Consider the following 27,321-nt stretch of genomic DNA (forward strand, 5'->3'; position numbering starts at 1 on the left):
TAAACAAACTTTGGATACACTATAGGGTTTTAGTTCATACTAGTTCTGAAGAAATTTTCTTTCGTTGAATATATATTTGAACTAAATATTTGTATTGAGTGTTTGCATGTATTTTGATTAGCGATATCTATTGATGAAAATCTGAACTTTATCAATGGAAACAATTGAAGATTGGTTTTCTGCCTAACCGACGTTGCCAGAAAGATAGGGAAAAGTAGTAGAAGTTGATCAAAGATATTTTGATTAATATATATTCTACCGATTTTTCGTTTTTATTATAAAATGCATTTCAACACATTTCCTTCAAAGGACGTTGATGAATAATTTTACTGATTGATGACGTAATTGAATATATTCAGTTGACATATGATTTTTTTAAAAGAAATTAAATCTTCACGCTAGGCTTTTTTATATCATCACTGTATATATTGAAAACATTCAATGCTATTAAAGTTTTATGAATATAACACTCACTCAGATGTTTTATCCGGTGTCACTTATTACTTGACAAATAGTCATTAATCTGCGGTCTAATTTTCAACATCGATCTTTAAGATTCATTCTACATAGCTAGACCCTTGTTTAAATCCATGTCAATCTTTCTCCTTAACCGATATCATTAATTTTAGTACATTACTTAACTTAGAACAGCGTTTGGAACTAGTAACCGATTTTTTTAAAATTTAACTCAATATAAAATCATTTGTGTATTTCTAAAAAAAAATTAGTTATTATGACTAGGTTAATATAATATTATACTTCACATATTTAATGCTAACTTTGTATGAAGTGGTTGAAATATGATGGGTTTTTAGTTTTTTTATGATCAAGTTGCTAGAACTGATGTTTTCTCTCTGACTTATTCGCTATTTTTTGGTTCAAAGTGCTATTTTATCATCAGATGCTTTAGTCTGTTTATAGATATGCGGTGCACTGCAACATGATAAATAATTCACAGCGTAGCATTGTATCGTAATATTCTTCAGTTTAGGTCTATTACTAACAGGTCAATTGAAAAGTCCCCGGCCTACCATAGTAAAACACATTTCTTTGTCAAAATTAGGTTTTTTAATCAAGATAATTCGCTTCAAGGGTGATACACTGATTATAGCGACCCTCCAACTTTTCGATACCATTTTTGTGGTACGATTTGTCCTTTGCTTCAAAATAGGCCTCAGTTTTCACGATCACCTCTTCATTCGACCAAAACTTCTTCTTAGCGAGCATTCTTTTGAGATCTGAAAATAGGAAATAGTCACTTGGGGCCAGATCTGGGGAATATGGTGGATGGATGGATTTTTGCCATCGTTTTCACTGACTTGTGACTGCGTATGGATAAAAAAACGTTACAATCACTACTAAAATCCGCCTTTTTCCAACGCTTACCTCATGAATTTTCCTGCATGACTTCGAGATTTGGACACTGATACAGTCTGATATCTGCAAGCTCGAAGTATTTCAAATGAGATGCTTTAGGCAAATTCTGCATATTTCCCTCCGAAATCATTTTGGAAATTAAATCATCCGTTTAAGATGCTACAATCAGAGCACAATTGAGGAGCAAATTCGGAAATATAGATTATAATGGTCACAATATCTCAGAATGAAAGGTAGATAAATTCTTCACGGACTTATCCGGTGAAATCGTCCTTTTGGGCAGAAGTCACAGACAACATCTCCTAAAAAGGTATGGATCAAGATCATAGAAAGCGATCTGAAAATGGGAGTCTAACATTGTCCGAGGTCTGAATAATTGTAGAGTTGTTGCAGCACCAACAGCCGCATATTGAACTATGGATTGATGATGGCCATGCCTTGGTCAATTGTCAAATGTTTTTATTTATTGGCTTCAGTTTGCTGAATAACGTTTTCTCAAAAATAATTGAAACAACTGTTGGCAGAGAAATGAGGTTATTTGATTTATAATCACTTAGTTGTTTGTCGCCATTTCCCAGTATGCAGGTGTATATTTGAATGAAAAGGTCGTGTTGAATGCGTAGCTTATTATGATTTTTCTTGTCAGAGGTTTTAAGGTTTCTCTAGTATGTTAATTCTATTTGATTTTGAGTTGAGGATCAGATATCTTCTTGGTTAGTTATTTTCGGGTAACTGTTATAACCATTTCAGATTATAAGTCATCACTGTTAATTACAGAGTGATTCGTGCTTGTTTCGCTTGGTTTGGTTGCTCTGTTCTATTACAAAATAATACGTTAAGTATTTTTGTTATTATTTAGTAGTGGACTCATCAGAATCAAAAATTGAGGTTCTACTCAACTAACTAAACAGTATAGGGTGAAGGGAATTTGTAACACTGTTACAACGACTGACCAGATATAGTCTAATGTTAAAAGGATAAAACAAACGTATAAACGAAAAAAATATTTCACTAACATATTATACTGTGCAAAATAATATGAATTAAAGCTTGAATCACTGAACTATTCATATAATATCATCTCCATGGATTTTTAGTTAAAATATTGATTTATATTTGATAACATTTTTGTTCAATCATTTTATGTCGATTAGAATTTTGTTGTTCTGCTAAGCTAATCTGAACTAAAACTCAGAGTTGATGCGGTAATATTGCGACGTTTTGATGTCACAAATTTAAATGTCGTATGTCTTTAATAAACGTAACCTTAATGTTCGTAACTCGTGAAACGTTCAAAACTTCAGCTGGTTCACAGATGCTCCCGCTAACCAACCATTTGCCCGTTAACCGAAATTGAAATATAACTTACAAGACTTGACATTAAACGAAAAAATACACCAATATGCAACAATATGTACTATATTGGACGGTGTTCATATTGTTTTGTCTACCTCCTATAAAAATACGGAAGCTGAAATTTTATTTATTAATATACACATATTTATAACATTTTAAACATGTTTTAAAATATTGAAAATAACGGTGTTACGACAAAACTGGAGAGATCTTTTCAACCGAAGCATTATATATTTGTTTCTTGTAAATAAATAACGTGTTGTTTTAACCTTCCTTATCTTTACTTAAGAATTTGTGTAACGACTATATTACAAGTGGATTTCATATTTCCTTACTAATAACGTAGAGGAAGCGGATTACTGCTAACAAGCTTTCTAATAATTTAAACTAGATCGCTTGCATCCAAAAATAAAGCAGTCTAAAATCAATGTTATGGCACGTTTAGAACACGACTCGAAAAAATTCGGACTTGTTTTGATATAGCCAGTAGAAAGTGCGGAATCGATTCGAAACAAAACGTAATAAATCCAGGGGAAAGTTGTGAATATTGTATTGTAAAAATAATGTAAAAGTTATTGATCAAAATTGATATCATTTTTGTCCTTTTTCTAAATTCATATATCTACGCTGATTTATTAGTAGTGAATGCGTACCGGTCGATCAGTGTATTTTTTTTTAATTTGCTATTTCGCTATGAGTATAAATATATAATCTTATATACCCTGTATATTGGTGTTGTTGGTAGTGAGCATGTACCAATTTGCCATTATTTTTATTTGTCTTTATTTTCTGTACTCCCTAACAAATTAAAAATTGGAAGAAAAAGGTTGAACAAACACTTATTGACATTTTTTTGTCATAATTCTTTGCCAGTTATATGATTTTTTAACATTCAATATTTGGTTTGTCCTTTATACCTTTTCTTACCTGAAATAAATTAATTTGAAACTAATTGCGGAAATATAGAGAGATATCCTAAATCGTAACCTTTGGGATTACATACATTATACATATGTTATTACTCGTTAATCTTACAGTGTCACCTATCATTTCTTTAACAAGATTTTTTTTCTGCTATCCTATGTTCCCAACGTCGAATAAATGATTTATGAATCTAAAAAAATGTTTGCAAAAATTGCAACGACTATGAAAATTCCACTGCTATGAAACGGGAGTGGTGCCTTTATAAAAATGTAAAATATTTTAAAACACTATTTATAACAGTTTTTTATTTGAACTTGCTTTTGATCCAATTCCTCCAACAATCCTGGAATAATCAAAAGTATCACAAAAGCTTAAACAGTCTTGCTTAAACTATGATTCGGATTATAGTGACAACAAATCAGTTACCGCTGGGAAAATGACAATCGTTTGTTAATATTCTAAGGCATTAAAATACAGCGATTAATCTACTGGGTTGTGTTGTGCCGGTGTAAGATTAAATTGTCCCAATTAGTCCCACTACCAGATCCATTACGTTCATTAGTTTCTGAGATGTGGAATGATCCTAACCATTTCTTGGCCAACGTTCAAAAATGTAACAGTTGTTTCCAAATGACGTCGTTTATCACGAGGCATATTGTAGAAGAAAATTTCATATCCACTTTCAAGGCATTATACCATAAAAGTTATTTGGTTACGTTCACAGTTTTATCAGAAATAAGTTAACAAAATCTTAAACAATTGCAGATCAAGAACAAATTTATCACTTATTAGGAGCGCTGTTACCTCTACCATATGCAGGTGATCAATTTTTGCAAATTTATTTTGTGGATAATTGTTAGGCGTTATACTCTATCTATATACTCAATCCATCAGTGATGCGAACTGTATTCCGTTCAGTAAAACAGTGAACTTTTGTCATCCAAATTTATGACTTCAAGAAGTCTTCATGTTACCGCATCAACTTTGAGTTTTAGATCCTTTTGGCTTTGACATCTAAATAAAATAATTAAACAAAAATAATGTTATCAAACATACTTTATTTTAACATTATAGTACATCTAATACATATATTATTTCGTTACCGTTTGTTGTAATTTATTAGAGACTCAATTTGGTTCTGACAGACTATATAATGGCTTCGACATTTTCAACCAGAGTAATAATAAGCGGATCTTTGAAATTTACCAAAGCCAGCAAGGCGCAAAACAACGTGTACCAGATTATAACTTGTAATTATTATCACTTATATAGACAATATTTTTGAGAATTTTTCGGACGTTTGACGACCAAGCGAATTTCGTAGGCTAATTCGGTTACACGTTACATTTTAAAACGTATTTATAAATTGCGAAGGGCAATACATTAAACATTTTGATGACGTGAGTTCACTGTTATTTTGAATATACTGTACAAACGTATTTTCAAAATACCATTACATAGGGTCTCTAGATCTAGTTTTTATATAAACGTTAGATATAAGAAGTTATCGGCGGATTAGGCGACTGAAATACATATTATTTTTTGAAGTACAAATCAACGTACGTTGAAGCAATTTCCGTACAGCACCTGGAACCAAAGAAATAATTTTGTTTATATAACTTTTTCTGAGATTTTTTTGTATGTTCGAGGAGGTCATACATACCTCAATATGAGCCTGGTTTCGAGAAAATCTTTTGATTATTTCCCAATACTTTATATATCATGTAAAGTAGAAGGAAAACCCAATGTAGTATAACTTTAATAATAATCACTAGTAATATTTAATTATAGTACACAATGGCACCTTTATATTGTCTTGCTTCCTCAAGCCAGCCAACTCCTAATGTGTATTAGTTTAAGAAATTGATATAAATAATATTTCTTTACTCGGGGTTGTTAAAATAATATTGCCCATTGTATTATTAGGAACATTATTTTAAATGACATAACTCACATACTTATTAGACGCATTATAGAAACGTTCCAGTTCACTCTATACAGTCCGGGACTACACAGAAAAAGCTACAATCAGTGTTGCAATCTGAATAGTCGGAATAAAATGTGCGGCCACGACCAAGAAAATCATTCACCTTTATGGTGAAGACATTCCCGCATGAGTGAGTTCTTATATTAATAATAACATAATTGATACAATCCACTGATTCTGAAGAAAATTATATCTAATGATTTTGCAACGCTATGACCACCGGTAATTAGGAAAGTTTATACATTTCTCTATTCTGTGTATTCTCCCCCGTACTTACAAGTCGTAAAAGCCCTTGACCTATTCTTTGTAGCCGTATACAAATTCCACTCCAACATTAGGATTATGCGGTTTAAAATCGAGTATATGGCACTGAAAAATATTTCAACGGATATCAGTTATAGTCTATATTATTAAAGCCATTTTTTTAAAACCAAAAATGTAATTGTTTCTCAATGAAGCATTTTCCAATAACTTATATATTATTGCAGTTTGTATGCAATATGATATTATAACCAATATCTCGTCTATGTTTTTGATCGTATGTTTTTCTTTATATATGGTATCTTATAAGTAATACTTCTCAACTATTTGGTAACGTACACTTTTTTGCAAATGAATTTACATAAATAGTCCAGAGCTTTGTTTTTTTTTGTTAAGAAGTGTTATGAAACCAAAAGAAATTTACTCGGAACTACTGTTAATGATTTGCAGAGGTTGGATCGAATTGTATAGAAGAGTTCAAGATACGTTTTAATTTATTCACCGTGCACTTAATCATAGCACTGATTCAAATATTCAGTAAATGTTATATTATAGGAATTCAATTCGATATAATAAAAAAATAAATATGTGATCACAAAATATAGGCATTTACATCGACTGTAATAAGGAAGTGTTATTAAACTGTAAGTTTTTGATAAGTACTACAATTAATTACGACCATTGAATCTATCTATTTAATTTTAACTATTCTAGAAGAAATGTGATAGGTGCTATTTAGTATGAACTTGTATGGTGTATTACAAATAAGTCTACACTTTTTCATCAATCAAAATAAATTTTTCAGGTTGGAAGAAAACTACAGAATATCTACGATTTGATGCAGTTTTCTGGTAGCGTCATATAGTCAATATAGTCAAATAGTTATTAGAGATTCTATGGGTCATCGATCGAAATATGTATTATTGGGAACGATCAAAGACTGGTAAAGCTTACAGGGTGTTTATGTTTTACGTGAACTTGATCCTATTTTCTTTTATTTACACTTTATTTCTATAAGGATCGTTTTTCTTCAGCGCTTAACTCAAAACGTAACAATTTCAATTTATAAGGACCTCCTTTGATTATTTAGGTTAGTCTGAGTTTTAAATTTATTGCCATCATATACCCTTGGCTTCCCTGTCCATGTTTTGTCTACCATTTTTCATAAAAAATAATGTATCATTTTGAAAAAGGGTCATTTTTTTGATCATCATCATCATCATCAAATTATAATCTATATATTCCATTCTATTCTGATGTTCACGAATATTCCAAGACATTACTTGAACATTTGCTTGCGTTTTCTTATGACAATTTTTTTAATTTTATTTTTATCAGCATTATTTTTGACTTCTAAAAGAAATCAATGTGTTTCATATTCAGCACATTTCTTCAAATTAGATAAGTAAAACTTACAATACTTAAATAATGTTTGCTCGTCTCAGAATTCAAATACTATCAAATATTTTAAAAAAATTAAGTCATCGTTGTAATAACTAAATAAAAATCAACAAAAGCCATATTTAACCTATCTACTACACGTATTTTATATTCTACCATATAACAAGTCAATTGAAAAGTCCTTGGCCTAACACAAAGATAGTGCTACCAGAATTAAATCCATATGTTTTTTAGTTAGCCTTAATCCTCAAAATATGCGTGTATAAATTTGACAGCTGTCGGATCATTACTTTGTGAGTTATAGCATTTTGAGTGAAGCAACTTTTGTTATTGTGAAAAAAATGGATAAAAAGGAATTTCGCGTGTTGAAGGGCTATATATTGGGGACAATATTGCTTTTTGAAGGGAAAAAATACAATTGAAACAAAAACTTAGCTTGATTCCGAGTCCTGACACTGCCCCAGGAAAATCAACCATCAAGGATTGGTATGCTAAATTTAGATGTGGTGAAATGAGCACCGAAGACAGTGAACGCAGTGGACACCCAAAAGAGTTTGTTATCGACGAAAACATTAAAAACATCCACAAAATGATTTTGAATGACTGTAAATTGAAATTGAATGAAATAGCAGACACTCTAAAGATATCAACTGAACGTGTACATCATATCATTCACGAATATTTGGGTATGAAAAAAGTCTGTGCAAAGTGGGTGCCGCGCGAGCTCTCTTTTGGCCAAAAACAACGACGAGTTGATGATTCGAGTAGTGTTTAAAGATGATCAAGCGTAATAAACCCGAGTTTTACCGTCGATATATGACAATGGATCTAACTCTATCATTTCACTCAGAGGTCCAATCGACAATCATTCGAGTGGACTGCACACGATGAACCCGCCCCAAAGCGTGGGAAAACGCAACAGTCGGCTGGCAATGTAATGGAGTCTGTATTTTGAGATGCGCATGGAATAATTTTCATCGACTACCTTGAAAAAGGAAGGACCATCAGCAGCGACAATTACATAGCGTTATTGGACCGCTTGAAGGATGAAATCGCCGAAAAACCCGCATTTGAAGAAAAAGAAAGTGCTGCTCACAAGTCAGCGAAAACGATGGCAAAAATCCATGAATTGCGCTTCGAATTGCTTCGTCATCCACTGTATTTTCCAGATATGGCCCCCAGCGACTATATCCTGTTCTCAGATCTCAAAAGAATGCTCGCTGAGAAGCAATTGTCGTCGAATGAAGAGGTGATCGCCGAAACTGAGGCCTATTTTGAAGCAAAGGACAAATCTTGCCACAAAAATGGTATTGAAAAGTTAGAGGGTCGCTATAATCACTGTATCACCCTTGAAGGGAATTATGTTGAATAAAAAAAAATTTGGCAAAAAATGTGTTTTACTATGGTAGGCCGGGGACTTTTCAATTGAACTGTTATACACAATTTAGCTTAATAGGTATTATTAATCATATTTATCTATTTACAATATTATTTTAACTATTACGAACTGATCAGTTTGAATTTCACTTTGAATAGTAATATTAATTTAGATTTGTTTTATTGGTAATTTATTGTATGTGTCACAAGTCGAAGTTTGATTATTTTTTAATTTTTAGTGAATTCCTTATTTATTTTTTGAACTCGGTTCGATTTTTTTGTTAAAAACATTTTAGTTTTCTTCTTTTCTAATATCAGATATTTACTCAATAAATTATACAGTTATTTTATTTAATATTAGAATGGGTAGGGCAAGTACAGGTGCAGCCCGTATGAGGAAGAATAGGAATAAAGAAACAATGATTGAAATTAAGGAGTGCTTTAGGCACCCTGGTCCCCTACCTAGCCTAGGTGATTTGACAAATGTTATAACTAAACAACAACAAAAAGTTATATTCTCTGCCGGGAGTCGAACCCGCGACTTCGATTTGGTAGCTAAACACTTTAATAATAGTATAGTTTAATAGTGTAATGGACTATTGAATCAGTTGTCTTCAATGTTTCTACTTAGGTCTTATATGCTATAGTTGCTTAAAGAGCAAACTGAATGGCATTTACACTGAATTACTTCCTATTTTCCGTCACCTCAGCAATAACATTATACACAAATATCTGATTATTTTGGACTAAAAATATGTGAAAACTTTGTGCTTGTCTTTGAAATTTGAGCGTTTTCCTCGATTTCCACCCTCCCCTCAGAACCTGATTTGGTATATCACTTGATATATATATAAAATAAATATATATATATATATATATATATATATATATATATATATATATATATATATATATATATATATATATATATATACAGCCGAACATAGGACCTCGTTCTTTTTCGAAGTCGGTTAAAAAAAAGGAATATGTGATTATGTTATAAAGTGTCTAATACCTTGAAGCTTATTTTGTTGACAAATATTCAATATTGAAATATGACGATTTACATTATTTAAATATTTACTTGTGGGGTCTGACTTTTTCGAATAGTGAAGTCTTAATTGTTGCATGTAATTCCAAACAATAGATTAAGGATAAAAGTAAATTCTCACGCTCGAAAAAATGAAAATTATTGTTTCAATGTCTATAGTAAATGCAATTTCACACATAAAAACTCTAGGATGTTGGTTTTTATTTGCATTCTGTTCTAAATAATCCACACCATTAACCGTCAATCGCGAGCAAGTGCAATTTTCGTCATCAAGTCGAAGAAAAAAGAATTGACAAAAACCGAAAGTAAACTAATTAGATCGATAACTGACGTGCTACTAGGTTGTTTGTAACAAAATGAAAACAAAAAAAACGAGAACCATAGAAAGTATCACTTTTAAAACAACACGCGATAGAAAGCTCAAAATATCAGCGTAAATGTTAATCTTAAACATTTAACGTGATTGATTAATAATTGTTGTTAAAGCATGTTTGCATATTTTCAAGTGGTTAACATATACGTGTATATATATATAATAATTCTGGTTTTTATCACGCTCAATACACCCATACTGGCGTGTTTTAATTGATATATTAAGTTAGAAATTGAAAACTACCGTTACTTTTTATATTCAAAGTTGTGTGTAATCCAAAAACTATTACGTATTTATTCAGTGAATTACTTGCAACCACTAACCATAACCTCAACCCATCTTTTCTAAAATTTGTCAAAAAAAGTTTTTGGAGGTGATCCAAGATTCCACCCAATTGTGTACCATTCGCTGGAATACATGATAATTCGAAGAAGCAATATCTGGATAATACGGTGGGTGGAGTAGGTTATCCCATTTCAGCGTTTCAAGATAAGCTTTAACCTTTTGAGCCACATAAAGATGGGAATGGCTCAAAGGCAGCTTTAGCAAATCATATTACACCACACCGAGTTGGTCCCATCATATACATAATAATATATTCATGTCATGAACATTTGGCTTCATCATGGACTTGGAAACGTGGCCATGGTTTCTTCATGATTTTTCGTGTGGATTTGTTATAGTGAATCCGTTTTTCATATTCAGTAACGATACAACGCAAAAACAGTTATTGCTTTAATTTATTTGAAAGCTTCAACACATTTAATCGATGGGAAATAGATTCATAATTATCAAATGGAGAAATGGAATCAGTGGAGAAGTTTTTGAAAAATTTGGTAACAATCTTCGTCAATCAACTTCTCCAATGTCACGCTTTCAAATTTATTTAATGTCCCTGGAAGATCTTTGTATTCCACTGACTTGAACCTCTGGAACCATTCCATTACGTCTTCATAAATGCAAATGCAATTCACAGCAAAATGCAACGCTTCCCGCTAATGGCGCTTATTAGGCTCAGAACTGCTGGCATTTACGGACTCATATCACATTTTATCTTATTCGCAAATTTAATAATGAAAATTAAAAAATTCAAAATCCAGTTTCTAATTTTTGATGGGTCATGAACTGATTACATCTGTATGTTCCTATTATTCACTTCCTCGGGATACAACCGTTGAAGCTTGAAAACAACTGACCAACTAATAGTGTGGAAGGAAAATTGTTGGTGGTTATTTTACAAAGCAAAGGAGCCTGGGGCAATACCCCAATATTAAAAAATAAACCAACAGAATATTTGTGTTGCGTAAATTGAAATACTTTCTGAATGTCTCAAGAACTTGCAGACGATTGAGAGTCTAAACATTCTCTTTCAAATGTTGCTCGCAAGCAAGCTCCGTAAAGCTCACCAATCCGTAAAAAGATAGTGAGAAAGCGGAATTATTTTCTGAGTACTTGGTAACTAGCTTCCAAAGCCACACTGCTGGCGTATTCCACACGTATTATTCCAAATAGAAACGAGCATAGAGTTACAAACCCAAACCAAACCCCGACTCCAAAGGAAATTGCTAACGAAATTCACAAAAATCTCAATGTCAAAAAAGCTCCAGGATATGATCTAATAAGTACCAAAGTATTTAAGCAACCACCAAGAAAGGGCATACAACTAGCACGTCTATTTAACGCTACACTGTGATTATAATGTGTACCCATGCAGGGGAATGTTACGGAAATTATTATGATCCCTAAATCAGGTAAATGGTCCAGCGGTAAAACATCATATCGACCAACATTATTGCTATCACTCATATCTAAAATATTGAAATTCTACTTACAGCACCTCAAACTAACTAATGAAGAAAATTAACTCTTTCCGGCTCACTAGTTAGGATTTATATACAAACATTTTATGAAGTACATCGTATTAGGGATGTAATTAAAAAAACTTATAAAAATGAAAAAATATTAGATGTGGTCAGCTGTATATCTAGAGGTAGCCCAAGCCTTTGATAAAGTATTACCTGGCTGGAAGATAGGTGACGAGTATTCAAATTTGAACTCGATTTATGCGGGTGTACCTCGTGGTAGTATCCTTGGACTGTTATTGTATTTACATTATAGTAGTGATATCCCTAAATGTGATGTAGTTTTGAGAATTGCCACATTTACTGATGGTACTACACTACTCACTGAAATTACCAATATTAATACAACTGTAAATACAACAAGCTGTCAATAACATTACTGATTGAACTAACACGAGAAGATAGTGAACAAAAATGCATTGCTACGAAGTCTACATACAATAATAGGTTTTAGATCAATTCTAGAATATATCCGAAATAAGACTCCACAATAAACTGTTATTATACAAAGAAATCTTGAAGGCAGTACTAATTTACGGTGTGTAATTATGGGGTTGCACAAAGAAATTCAATACCAACATGATACAAACTTATCAAAACAAAGTTGTTCGCAGCATTGTTGACACCTTATGGTATATTAAAAATAAGGACATCCATAAAGATTTAAGGATACCAGCGATCAGCTAAACAATTAAACTTTTTGCGAAAAAAAAAAACACCAAGAGAGATTTCGTGAACATAAAAACATTATATCTGCTTGACAACAGTGGAGTAACCCGGAGTTTCAAGAGACATGCTATTTAAATTTTGTCAATTCGGTGAACATAGTATATTAATTCGGTCTATTTCAGTTTTTCACATTCCACTCTCGAGGAAACTCTACATCCAGCTATATCCAACAACAACAAACAGCTACATCCATATCGACACTATTTATTTGTTTATATTGTTCGACTTTTTCAAGAACGGAAATATTTTTCTTGCCACTGAGTCAATTTCATTCATGCCATTCATCATATTTCATTCGTGACTAGATTCAATTCCCAACCTCATCTGATCCTTCAAAATTATGTATTGGATTTTAGAAATGTCACAATCGACATCATGTTAGCATGTTGTTTAATATTCTTACTATGGTTCCGTTAAGAACATTTCACACAATTTAAAATATATTTGATCGGTAAACTTTATACATTTTATTACAGATGCTCTATTGAAGCTGGGGTCCAACCAGGAGGCATCTGAATTAAGAGCAAGAATTATGAGCGCCAGTTTGCTATCAGATATGGAGTCGTTTAAGGCAGCTAATCCAGGAGCTATAATAGAAGATTTCATTAGATGGTAAGTAAAATATTGAGTGTATAACCTAACTTTTAGAGATTGTTTCTTCGAATCATTCATAAGAGTAATGCAAGCCAAGAGTAATTTTGAAAATTATACATGATAAGAATAAAATAACGTGTACGTCAAATTAATCTATTAGAAAAATCGTTAATGATTTTCCAGTACCTACTAGTACTCAGTGGTGCCTTGACAAAATTTGCAATTTTTCTGAATGAAGACTTAAAGGACAGCAACAACTTTTAGATATTTCCAAACGTTTATACTAAATCGGAAACGTTCCAAAACTTGCAATGTACCTACCAAATGTGTTAACAGAATACAATTTAGGTCATTGTATGATATATATATATATCTTCCACTGCAGACGCGACAAGAAAAAAAGACCTTTTTGTCGATAATTGTTAGAGTACATAACAGGTCAATTGATTAATCCCCGGACTAACATAGTAAAGCACATTTTTTTGGCAAAATTAGTTTTTTTAATCAACATAAATACCCTCCAGTGTGATACACTGATTATAATGACCCTATAAATTTTCGATATCATTTTTGTAATACGATTTGTCTTTTGCTTCAAAATAGGCCTCAGTTTCGTCGATCACCTCTTCATTCGACGAAAATTTCTTCCCAGCGAACATTATTTTCAGATCTGAAGACGGAAAATAGACGCTGGGGGCAAGATCTGGAGAATACGGTGGATGAAGAAGCAATTCGAAGCCCAATTCATGGATTTTTGACACGGTGCATTGTCTTGCTGAAGCAGCACTTTCTTTTTCTTCAAATGCGGCCGTTTTCGGCGATTTCGTCCTTCAAACCGTCCAATAACGTTATGTAATAGTGCTCATTTCACCACGTCTACACTTAGCATACCAATCCTTGATGGTTGATTTTCCTGGGGCAGTGTCCGGAAACTCGGCATCGAGCCAAGTTTTTGCTTCAACTATACTTTTCCCTTCAAAAAGCAATATTTTTTCAACACGCGAAATTCCTTTTTATCCATTTTTTTTCACAATACCAAAAGTTGCTTCACTCAAAATGCTATAATTCACAAACTCATGATTCGACAGCTGTCAAATTTATACACGTGTCTTTTGAGGGTTAGGGCTAACTAAAAAACATATTGATTTAATTCTAGTAGCGCCATCTATGTGTCAGGGCGGGAATATGTTAATTGACCTGTTATATTTAAGAAAGTTATCCTCTAGATACTTGGTCCCATAGTACTACCATTTGTTCCGGTCAATGCAGCACGCCTTAGTGAATAGACACTTTAAATGTTTAGCGAGATGTGTACATAAATGTGTGTCGATCACTTTACCACCTCTCTAAGCCTATATGTTTCTTTCATGGAGGAATTTAATATTAACAGAGAGATGACACAGGATCATAAAAACAATGGACGGTATTTTCAAGACTAATTTTGTTGTTTATTTTTTTTAAATATGATATACATTTAATGATTTTCCCGAGAAAAATCAAATATTCTTTATTCAAAATATACCTAACATATCTATATAATGAACGTATATGGATTATATCTTTTGATTTTATTTTCAGGTATTCACCAAGAGATTGGATTGAAGAAGATGAACTGGATCAGTATGGACAGAAGAAAGGCCATTTAAGCACAAGGATGCAATTAGCTGATAATATCTGGGTACAAATGTGGAAGATTGCTCGGCCTGTCCCAGCCAATCGACAAAAGAGACTATTTGATGATACAAGGGAAGCTGAGAAAGTTTTGCAATTTTTAGGTATGTGTTGTTCTTGATTAGACCTTATGAAAATAACTCAAAACCGGTCAATGTAGGAATAAAATATTTCTTGATCAAGTATCAAATATATTTTTAAATTACAACTTTTTTAAGGATACATTTCAACTTTCTCTATGTCCTTAGTTGACCAGTTAGATTTTAATATCATGCCGATACCCTTGAGTGATAAATTTCGAACATTTTGTTTAGCCTATTGAGGTTATAGAGTTTTAGTAAATAATGAGCTGAAAATTATGTTTAATCAATTGCAAATCAAAATTAACTGCTTGACTTGAATTGTATAGGATGGGGCAAAAGTCCCGTTACTATCTTGATTGTGCGCCGTCTTGATTATGTGACGTTTAGTTCAGTTTCACATTAACCATTGTGTTGTGTAGACGTCTAAATTTTATTCTGGGAAACATATGCCACAAGATTGAGCAGAAATAGTAACAATATTTATTGAAAATAATCGTTAATATCCTAATCGTCCAGTGCCTCACAAAACCACAATTAATTATTTATATGCGAATTTTCGACAGTACGGTACGACAGCAGACAGGCTTCGTTCTGGAAGACAACAGACGTCTCGTAACGCTGAAAATGTGGCTCTGATGCGCAGAGTCTCCAGAAACATCAATTCGGAGACGTGGTTCCCAGTTACATATTCCTGCACGCAGTTTAAGGCTAATGTTGAAAACTGATTAGAAAATGTTCCCGTACAAAATTCAGTTAGTCCAAAAATTGCTACCGAGAGATCCTGATCAACGAGTTGATCTGGTGAAATTGAGGATTTTTCGTCTAAATTGATAATGAGCGATGAAGCTCATTTTCTTCTCAGTAGCCACGTCAATAAACAGAACAATCGGTTATGGGGAACACAGAATCCACAATTACTTCATTAAATATCTATTGAGATGCGGGAGAGAAAACAAGGTTGTAAATTAAATACAATTTATTTTCTCTCTTCCTTGAGTAAATTAATACCCAAATACGAGTTGTTTAATTGATAATCAAGAATACACATATGTACATTTAAACGATATTACTAATACGTCATGGAAAAGGATTATGATTCAAATCGCATGTACTTACTATTAACGCAAGGTGTGGATTGGCTAATATAGACAGAAATTATATGCTTTCAATAATACTTCAATTAATACAATGATTTCTTCAATGTTTCTTCAATTAATGCTCATTCAATTCTTTCTTCTGCATTCAATTCAATATTTTCTTCTTCAGACAATTCAATACTTTCTCTTAGCAATACTTTATTTTTCTCATTTTCAATAAATAACACTCTTTGCCTCGGTGTTCATGCAAATTACTGTCAGACTGTCTTCTCGTTGTGGATGCATGGTGTTTTATCACTGAAGCTCCTTCCTCGGGTTCTTAGTGGTGGTGGACAAGGCTGGTCCAAGAAACCCTTTTCTGTACCCCGATTTGCTGAGAATATCTGGGTGGGAAACACTCTACGAGGAACTAGGAACTTCTCACGCTGATAAAACATGTGCATTTCGAACTCATAAGGAATTCCCAAAAATTCCACGATTTTGGGTCTTCTTGGTATATTTATGGTTCCATGCCATAAATATTAAAAACTTCAGTTAAAAGGTCTAATAAATTAGAACCTCTAACAATAGAACCGAAAGAATTCTACATTTAGCGTAACTTACATTTTATAGGGCTGTGCCAACCATTCATAATAAATTTGCAACAATATTATTGCATCTACTAAAAACAATTGTATGGTGGTATTCATGCTGGAAATATCATTGGTCTCTTTTTTTTTTTTGAAAATGAACAAGTTGTTGGAGTTGCTGTTAGTACTGAACTGTACCAATACATGATTCGAAATTTTCTTGTGCCTGAAGTGGAAGATCAAGGACTAGAGGACACGTTCAGCAAAATGGTGCACAGCACACACAGCTCATTCAACAATTCAATTATTGAATGACATTTTTCCAAGAAGACTAATTTCGCAAAGTGGCGATTAAGCATGGCTATCCAAATCTCCAGATTTAACAGTACTAGACTTTTTCTTATGAGGTTTTTTAAAATCAAAAGTTTATGTGAATAAGTCCCAAGGGATTCAACATCTCAAAGACAATATTGGTTAAGAAATTGACCAAATAAACTTTTTATGTAAACCAAACTTACTTATTTTTTCTTTGAGTAAAATTTTAGGCAATCAAAATGGTAGCGCGACTTTTGGCCCACGTTATATTTGTTTATTTTTGAATTACATAAATTTTTTTATTAAATCTGATATACGAAATATATTAGGCTGGGAATTCCTCGGATATCGCTTGGATTAATACGGATCTGATCTTAGTTTTGGTTTGGTTGATATCCTCGCTCATCTAGGCTAGCCTGTGTATATAAATCGAGATCACTGCAATTGTTGGAAAGCTGCTTTAAGTTTCAAGCTGGAAATAATTCATATAAAACTTTCGAAACCATACAAAAGTTTTGACTGGATAAGTGATTAAAAAAGTCAGTCTTAATTATAATATTTCCTCTTTACAATACGCACCATCTTGAAGTAGCAAAAGCTAGTGAAGTCTTGCCAATTTGGCATATTATCTCAGCAGCATATACGTCCTTTTCCATCTTTACTGATCCCAAATACTTCGTCCGTTACTCTAATTGGATGCCGTTGAGGTTTACAATAGAAGCTGATATGTCAGTTGTCAATAATTTGGCTTTTGTCAATACATCATTAATTCCCAAACCATATGGCTCTGCAGTGCGAACTATAGCATGCGATTCCTCCAGACTTCTCGACATCTGTATCAGCGAGTATGCTCTGTCATCAGTGAATATCAGATCAGTGCAGATGTTTGTAGCATCGTATTGAACGCCATGTATATTTTTCAAGACTGTTCGTATTATTGCATCCATTACTAAATTCTCTACAGTCTACAGTTTTTGGCTAGTAAAAATATTATTGCTGTTTACGTGCCAACACGAAGCCGGTGAAATATAATGGAGCCCAGTGATCTTACCACACTTTAGTGATCCAATTATAATCTCATGTAATATCTGTAGAAATATCTCAACGGATATAATAACGGAAGTTGGTGTAAATAAATTTATTTTCACGCTATAATAAAGACAAATTTTATTAAAAAGAATCATGAACGTTTTCCCAGATCTAATATATTGTTCTATATATATATATATATATATATATATATATATATATATATATATATATATATATATATATATATATATATATATATATATATTATGCGAAATTGTCCAGCCTTTATATGCTCTTATATAGTAATTCAGATATAGTATAATAATTTCATTACAAAATATCTAGTTAATAGTTAATTAGCTGTATAAAATTGATGTAAAACGTTGCATATCGTATAATCTGTTCAATGAATATTCAATGCAAATAATTATTTACCCTATTTTAATTTGTAAAACCTGTCCGTCATTAACAGGAAATAACATTACAAAAAGAATGTTGAATGAACATGGTGTAACCTACTAAGACATGTTCAATTCAATTTCGAGCAAGTGCCTTTAGATTTCAGAACAGTTGGTCAGATAGCGGAACTGATTATACCGAACCTGTCCCAAGCCGCCATCTGTCGGCTCATGGACGAGATCGAGCACGTCGCCGCGGTACTGCCCAACGCAATCGGTGTTCTGTCGAATCTTCTGAAGCACGGCGAGAAGATATCACGCGATCTGAAATGGCAAGCCAAACGGTTTGATGTGTTCGTGCAAGATGTCGCCGCTTTGGAGTTGTCGGTGTCTCAAGCTAATTCTCTGCTTTATAAGCTGAATCCGTCCGGACAGGATGATGAAGAGATCAATAAGATAATCGGTAAGTCAAATATAAATGTTGTACGTATTTACACTCCGCGACAAAACTTTAGCACACTATATTTTTTTTTTTCCACTTTTAATACAAACTCATCATGTTTCTCACATAATGGAATAAAGAGAATAATTTAAAAATAATATGTTATGCTACTAAAAGTTGTTTTGACAATATTTTCAATGTAATACCAGAAATACCTTTCATATATAATATTAACTAAAGTAATATTATATGTCTGTATATTAACACAGATTAAAATATAAGCAGACTATTTGCAGACTATTAACCTTTTTTAAATTGGATTTAATTAAGCCTAATTTCCATTAAGTTTCAATAATCAACAAGTATTAATAAGTTTAAATTACTGCACCACTGAACATTATAACAAAAGTATTGTAAAATTATCAGACGTGTAACAACTTTGTAGCATCAAATATAAGTGTATATGATGTTTGTTTACTTTTATGTTATAAACTAAAATGTGGATTAACAAATAAAGTAACACATATTTGTATATTAAAACAGGGATAAATATATGCATAAAACAGTTTTGAAATTGATATTTAACTTTAACATGTATATTAAAATAATATTTTTGCAACTTAGAAATGTATATTAAAGGAAACTTTGGTCTATAAAGTAAATAATCAAAATAATTTATTCAAGTTAAAGTAGTTACAAAGAATAAAATGTAATATAATTATATATCTTATTATATTAATCGTTATTACCTTAATGTTTATCAATGTCTTAAAGTGTTTTCAAAATTACAGTCAATAATTCATAATTTCTTCTATTTGTTATATCTATGCAAATGTGTATTCTATCTACGCACATTATGGATATAATTTCATTTCAATTGCTGCATATTTTCGTTACTTCATTTATGTGTTCTTTATCTTTTATCCATATTTGTCACCTAAAATAACAGGTCAATTGAAAAGTCCCCGGCCTACCATAGTGAATCACATTTTTTTGGCAAATTTTTTTTTATTCAACATAATTCCCTTCAAGGGTAATACACTGATTATAGCGACCTTCCACCTTTTCGATACCATTTTTGTAGTACGATTTGTCGTTTGCTTCAAAATAGGCCTCAGTTTCGGCGATCACCTCTTCATTCGACGAAAATTTTTTCCCTGCGAGCATTGTTTGAGCATACGTGATCTGGCAACAGGAAATAGTCGCTGGGGCCAGATCTGGAGAATACGGTAGATGAGGAAGCAATTCGAAGCCCAATTCATGGATTTTTGCCATCATTTTCATTGATTTGTGACACGGTGCATTGTTTTGGTGAAGTAGCACTTTCTTTTTCTTCAAATGCGGCTGTTTTTCAGCGATTTCATCCCTCAAATGGTCCAGTAACGCTATGTAATAGTCGCTGTTGATGGCCTTTCCTTTTTCAAGGTAGTCAATGAAAATTATTCCATGCGCATCCCAAAATAGTGATGTCACGCGGCACCCACTTTGCACAGAGCTTTTTTCATTTTTTCAATTTCAATTTACGGTCATTCGAAATCATTTTGTGGATTTTTTAAATGTTTTCGTCAGTAACAACCTCTTTTGGGCATCCACTGCGTTCACCTTCTACGATGCTCATTTCACCTCATATAAACTTACCTTGATGGTTTATGGCATACCAATCGTTGATGGTTGATTTTGGTGGGGCAGTGTCCGGAAATTCGCCACCAAGCCAAGTTTTTCCTTCAACTGGCTTTTTTCCCTTCAAAAAGCAATATTTTATCAACACGCGAAATTCTTTTTTATCCATTTTTTTCACAATAACAAAAGTTACTTCACTCAAAATGCTATAATTCACAAACTAATGATCCGACAGCTGTCAAATTTATACACGCACATTTTGAGGGTTAGGGCTAACTAAAAAACATGGATTTAATTCTAGTAGCGCCATCTATGTGTCAGGCTGGGGACTTGGGAAAAAAATTCTTTAAATAAATAACATTGCATCATTCTTTGCTTATTTAGTCCACTCTTAAATCTTGTTAGTAGATCAGTAGATGTATTTATTTCAAGCTATTTTATGTATTTGTGCAAATCTGGAATGTGACCCTTGGCGATGAAAAATTAAAAATGAGGATTTATTACCTGCAATATTCGATTAGTGCTTTGTTGGAAAATGCCTTTACTAATGAAACCTCAAATGAATTAGAAGTTAATACTACTAAAATTTTCAGAAAAATCTTAATAACCTTTTGAATTATTTTTTATTATAGTACAATTACATACTCAAGAACCATATCAATTACTCAATTAAGCAGTTTTTCTACGTTCACTAGACAGACAGTTCTTCAAAATCTGCTTGCTGTTGCTTAAAAGACCTTGTAAACAAAGAAGACAGACTATTTTTGTTATTATCTAATTTTATTAATCATTGTTAGTATGAAATTTTTGCATATGTCGGGTTTTTCTTCCACAGTTGTATATACTTTCCAATAAAGTGGACACATTAATTTCTTCTCTCTACAAAAAATGTATAATGTAACTTTACATGATCACACTATTCTTCTTAATCGTTTTTTAACCCAAACTTGTCATAACACTTTAATAGTTTAAACAATTTGGGAATAACCGAAAGTAACACAAAATCTTAAATAACACTGTTTAAAATCAAATAACTTTAATTAATATTGATTAATATTGTTTTAACCCGCTCACTTTTCATTTTAATATCTTTTTTTGTCTGAGAAGCAACTGAATCATGTTGTTTACGCGTTTCGAAAAAGTATTTGCAGTGTCTCTGTGATAAGCTATCTGAAAATTCCTTGAGTATTTGACTAGGGTTTTAAATAGTTGTAACCAAAACTATAATTGGAATGTGACGAAGCAACTTCACTATAAGTTTCTAAAAGCGTTTGATGGGCTTCGGCTTCGAAAAAAACAGAAAAATTTATGAAAAAACAAAAGAAAAGAAGGAAAGAAGTGTCACAAGCATTGAATTTTGAATCATTTAATAATTTGATTAGTTTGTCTAACAGTTGCTTATATTGATACTCCGCATTGTCATCAATAAATATCGCTGGTATTTATACATCATATATCTTACAATATTTTATATATCTTACAATATAAATTTTAATAAACACCATTTCCGACATTCCAAATTGACCAGACTAATTTCGATTTTGTATGGGAGGGCTTTATATCGGCGTTGTGATTTTTTTTTGGATTAATATCAGTCGCAATTGGGTTAGGATTGTGCGGATTTTGTTTGAGCTCTTAATTCAGAGTCAAATTGAATGTGATGCATAAAAGTGAATTCCACCATATTGTTTTTAAATGATATTGCTATAAATAGGGAATTTTTCAGGATCCATATTGATTCACTTCAATTTTATAGTAGCGTATGCAAGATGTAAAACGTCAATTGAAAAGTCCCCGGCCTACCATAGTTAAAAGTACATTTTTTGGCAAAATTAGTTTTTTTTTATTCAACATAATTCCCTTCAAGGGTGGTACACTGATTATAGCGACCCCTCAACTTTTCGATACCATTTTTATGGTACGATTTATCCTTTGCTTCAAAATAGGTGTCAGTTTCGGCGATCACCTCTTCATTCGACGAAAATGTCTTAACAGTAAGCATTCTTTTGAGATCTGAGACCAGCAAATAGTCACCGGCGGCCAGATCTGGGGAATACGGTGGATAAGGAAGTAATTCGAAGCCCAATTCATGGATTTTTGCTATCGTTTTCACTGACTTGTGACACGGTGCATTGTCTTGGTGAAGCAGCACTTTATTTTTCTTCAGATGCCGCCGTTTTTTCGGCGACTTTGTCCTTCAAACGGTTTAATATCGCTATGCAATAGTCGCTGTTTATAGTCCTTCTTTTTCAAGGTTAGCAATGAAAAGTATTCCATGCGCATCCCATAATACAGACGCCATAACCGTGCCAGCCGACCGTTTTCCCACGCGTTCATCGTGTGCAGTTCACTCGGATGACTATCGATTGGACTTCGGAGTGAAATGACCATCCATTGTCACATATCGACGCAAAAAATCGGGTTTATTACGCTTGATCATCATGATTGATCATGTGTTTGAAGATTAAACACTTTTCCGAATCATCAACTCGTCGTTGTTTTTGGTCAAAAGTGAGCTTGTGGAACACCCACATTGAACAGAGCTTTCTCATACTCAAAAATTCGTGAATAATATAATGTACACGTCCAGTTGATATCATTAGAGTTTCTGCTATTTCATTCAATTTTAATTTACGGCAATTCAAAATCATTTTGTGGATTTTTTAAATGTTTTCATCGGTAACAACCTCATTTGGGCGTCCACTGCGTTCACCGCCTTCGGTGTTCATTTCACCATGTCTAAACTTAGTATACAAATCCTTGATGGTTGATTTTCCTGGGGCAGTGTCCGGAAACTCGACGTCAAGTCAAGTTTTTGCTTCAACTGTATTTTTCCCTTCAAAAAGCAGTATTTTATCAACACGCAAAATTCATTTTTATTCAAATTTATAAACGCATCTTTTGAAGGTTATGGCTAACTAAAAACTTTATGATTTATGATTAAAATGAATTTAGTTCTAGTAGCACCATTTATGTGTCATCTGTTACATATTGTACCAATTATACTCAGTAAATGCTTTTTCAAAATATTTTTCATTCACCAGTATACATGTAATCACTGTCTCCTGCTTTATTTATAACATATATTTGCCATAATAATAATATACATTGCTTAACATAATCTATCATTAAAACACTTTTTAGCAAAAATGAACATCAAGAAAAACATTGGGACAAAGAACTTTTACTAATCTTAAAATTTATTTTCAAAAGATAGGTTTTCGTCGTTATAAAAGTCATAATTGTGCCGCCCTGTCGAACTCTGTACAAAAACTCCCAGTAATTATCAAAATTGATTAATTTTGGTTTTGTTCAAGGTGATCTCGTAGCTGGCAAAGAAGTGAACATCCAGGATAAGGACAAGTCTCAGGTCGGTTCCCGGATTATATCGATGTTCGGGGACCTTCAGCGATCGTTTAATGAGCATCCGGATTCAATTAGGACCGCTCCGGATACGCTGATGCCAGCCCCCGTCGACCGCGAGTTCGTACTTCGCGCTAATTGCGTCAGGCCTAATTTATATTCGGCCAGATCGCCGCAATTCTTGCGCGTCATCTTGAGCAAGAACGAATTTCGATTAGTCGGCGCCTTTTCCGAAGACACGGCCTTCTTTTAAACCGCATAGAGTCGACGTCGACCTAAAGTTATCGAAAGACAGATAAGATATAATGTAACATATTAAGGTTGTTAATTTCAGGTCCTAAAATTCTGTTAATAACGAAAAAATATGTGGAAATATTGCATTAATTGATATTTAATTATTAATCTAGTTCCATTATCTATTGATTGATTTTATGGCGACAGAATTAATATCTATTGAAAGAGAAACTCAGTTCTATAGGCAGCATGTTCAAGTATGCGAGGGTAATCTAATAAGTATCGGTATTAAGACGGATTATTATTATAATTGTTTATTTTTCAGCTTTATAGGTAGTCAGTTCTAGAGACTTGAACACGAAACAGTACTGTCTTCTTCACTAACAGTCTCCATATTTTATTATTACATAGTGATTTGCGTCTTAAAAACTTAACGCGATAATGAAATGGCCACCTAACTCTTCGGTGGTCTCCTTCAGAACAGAGCCATTTAACGCAAAAGTACTGTTCTTATTATAGCTTTATTTTTGGAATATAATATGGAACCAATTTTTTTTATGGTTAGGAATCTTTTGGAGGTCTCTTAAATTGTCCTAAATATCATGTTGAAGTTAAAATGTACACTCGCTTGACATTCAAGGCATCAAGATTCTAATGTAAAATATAAATAACAAGTTTCATTTAGACTTATAGCCTGTCCAACAAAACATTTGCTGCACGTTATCAAAATATATGACATCAACACATATTTGATTTTTCGTTTAAAAGGTTTGCCAGTTTATAATCTCTAATTATTATCAGTAATATTTTGAAGAGTTTTTCAGACATTTGGCAACTGATTCGGTTACATATTCCGTCGCATCAGATAGATTCTTTCCCTTTTTTTAACTAGGATAAAATGAGAAGGAAAAATCTGCTCCGAGTTTAAAATGAATTTAACCTTGTTACAAACTGCAATTGACACTATAATTGACGTCATTTATGACGTGTCTGTTTTTTATTGCACGTGCTATATAGTTTTAATATAGAATCCCACAGTTGTAAATTCGACAATTCATATAGATCTGTAAGTTTTAGTCTCATTGCCGTACATTTAAATTTGTTTGATATTTTACTTTAGCTGTTACTTCCAGTTAAATACGGATACTTATTAAACCTCCCCCTTATTTATTAAAATGATATATTGGTAAATAGAAAAAACAATCATGAACCTATAGTTTTAATATATACTCTGAAAGATCAATTTTGTTATTACAGTATATGTTTATCACTAACAAAGTTTTTTCTAACAAAAGAAAATCACATTTGCATTTACCATTTTATTATAATATATTATATGCTATGAAATATATGACATACCATTTAAGTATTATTTTTAAAATGGTAGTGGTTGAATCTAATCTTTGTATTAAATTGGTTGAGGGTGAATTTTATTTAATAAATATTTTATAAAATTTAATGTGTTTTATTTTTCCCAATCTATAAAATATTTATTATATATATTTAATAATTCAGCCATTATGAAATGAACAAATTTCCGACGTTTCTGGCTCCACTCTGTATACAAAAAAATCTTCCACAGCACCGTTAACAACACAGAACGTTAACAGACTTTACCAGTCAGGTGCGACCAGTAATAATAAAACCAAAATATCCTATTAAGTCTCCTTTTTAACAACGATGATTTATCTGAACTGGACATACAGTTTAACGTAGTCTTCGAACGACGGTCCTCGGCATTAAACCTACTGAATGGCGAGTGAACATCTTAGAAAAATCATCCCACAGGATATCCGGTCTTACCCAGCCTGGTTACTGACGTGACTGGGATCATTTTATTTTGCACTCTTGCCTAGGACAATCACAAACATAAACTTAGGACCATGCCCCAGCAGGATTCGAACCGTAAATATCGCAACAGTAGGAGGACCGACCGTCCTGTCACCTTTTCCATTGCACCGACAAAGCCGGCTTTTTAAAATATCAATATAATTCAAGGACCATGGAAGATATATGATATACTTTGGTGCATAAAGTTTAGGATGATTACAGGACACATCATTAATTAAGTGACACGATACAAAATTAAAAAAAGGCTCACTGCGACATTTTAGGTTATAATTCGCGAAGATAGGTTTCTTTTTCATTTTTAAAAGATCTTAATTCTTCTTCTACAACTAATATTTTAAAATTTTTGTTAATAGGGAATCATTAAATATTCAGTTGCTGCTAACTTTATATGAACTATGTTGTATATAAAATATGTTGTCTGATCATTTATAGTAGTCAGAAGATCTTAACCACCGGATAAGATTTTGCACACTGTGGCTAGATATTATGGAAGAACACCACTATTTTTATATCAAATTATAATGTCAAATGAGACCCTTTTTCATATAAGCAAATATGTCAATAAACAAATAATAACGTTAGATATGGAATAGAGGAAAATCATCTTTTACTAACGCTGAATCTCCTTTATAGCGACAGCAGTTTGGCGTAGAGTGTGTTCGTTTAGAATTTTCGGGATACGCTTTTTGAAGATGAAAACGCAAAAATATTAACGGTAACATCCGAGCCAAACTGTGTAGACAATATAAAAGATTAATCGCGACAAATGTATAGAGCCGAAAAGTTATTGCTTTTTGAAAATGGAAATTACAGAGGCTTTTCGTTATATGTTTCTAGTTTCACTATCGAAGAGGTTAAAATACACAAAGGACATGAAAAGTCTTATTCTTTGGTGACGAGTACATAAGTGAACGCCAATGTTAGAGTTAATTTGCTGGTTTCGTAATATTTACGTAATAGTTTAAGAATTGATGAAAATTTATCTAAAGGAGTTTCTTTCTGAAACACTATCCATACAGTTTTGAATCATTTAGATACGTTTTAATACTAAAACAATATCTCTATACTTTTTGAAATGAATGAGTGACAATTATGAAAGAAAAACATCGTGACCAAAGCTTAGAGGGCATGACCATTATTAACGATGCTCAATCATGAGTTGCTTGAACTTACAAATCGTTAATTCGACTTTTTAGTGTCTTTTAAAAATTAATGATAATGAATCAGGCAAAGAAGTATTCCATTCTACAACTTTTGACTACACATATCTTTAAGAATTCGGCTACAACTGAGAAAAATTAACTGGAAAGTTTTAATGTATCTATCCTATAGACGTTACAGGATTTTTTGTCAG

General features: G+C 32.5%; 1 protein-coding gene across 1 annotated transcript in view; it reads left to right on the forward strand.

Moving 5' to 3' along the window:
- Rab3GAP1 (RAB3 GTPase activating protein subunit 1) overlaps positions 1 to 25,570 on the forward strand; it is a 129,946-nt gene extending 104,376 nt beyond the window's left edge. The window contains exons 4-7 of the mRNA XM_076414176.1: positions 13,175 to 13,310; positions 14,871 to 15,067; positions 18,618 to 18,920; positions 23,837 to 25,570. Coding sequence (XP_076270291.1) covers positions 13,175 to 13,310; positions 14,871 to 15,067; positions 18,618 to 18,920; positions 23,837 to 24,135 — 935 coding nt within the window. The 3' untranslated portion in view covers positions 24,136 to 25,570. The remainder of the gene's footprint in view (positions 1 to 13,174; positions 13,311 to 14,870; positions 15,068 to 18,617; positions 18,921 to 23,836) is intronic.
- Positions 25,571 to 27,321: the final 1,751 nt, after the last annotated feature.

This window comes from Rhynchophorus ferrugineus, unplaced genomic scaffold, assembly GCF_030347505.1.
Source record: "Rhynchophorus ferrugineus isolate W39M unplaced genomic scaffold, kcgeb_rfMv2 rfM9, whole genome shotgun sequence".
In the NCBI taxonomy this organism is placed as follows: Eukaryota; Metazoa; Arthropoda; class Insecta; order Coleoptera; family Curculionidae; genus Rhynchophorus; species Rhynchophorus ferrugineus.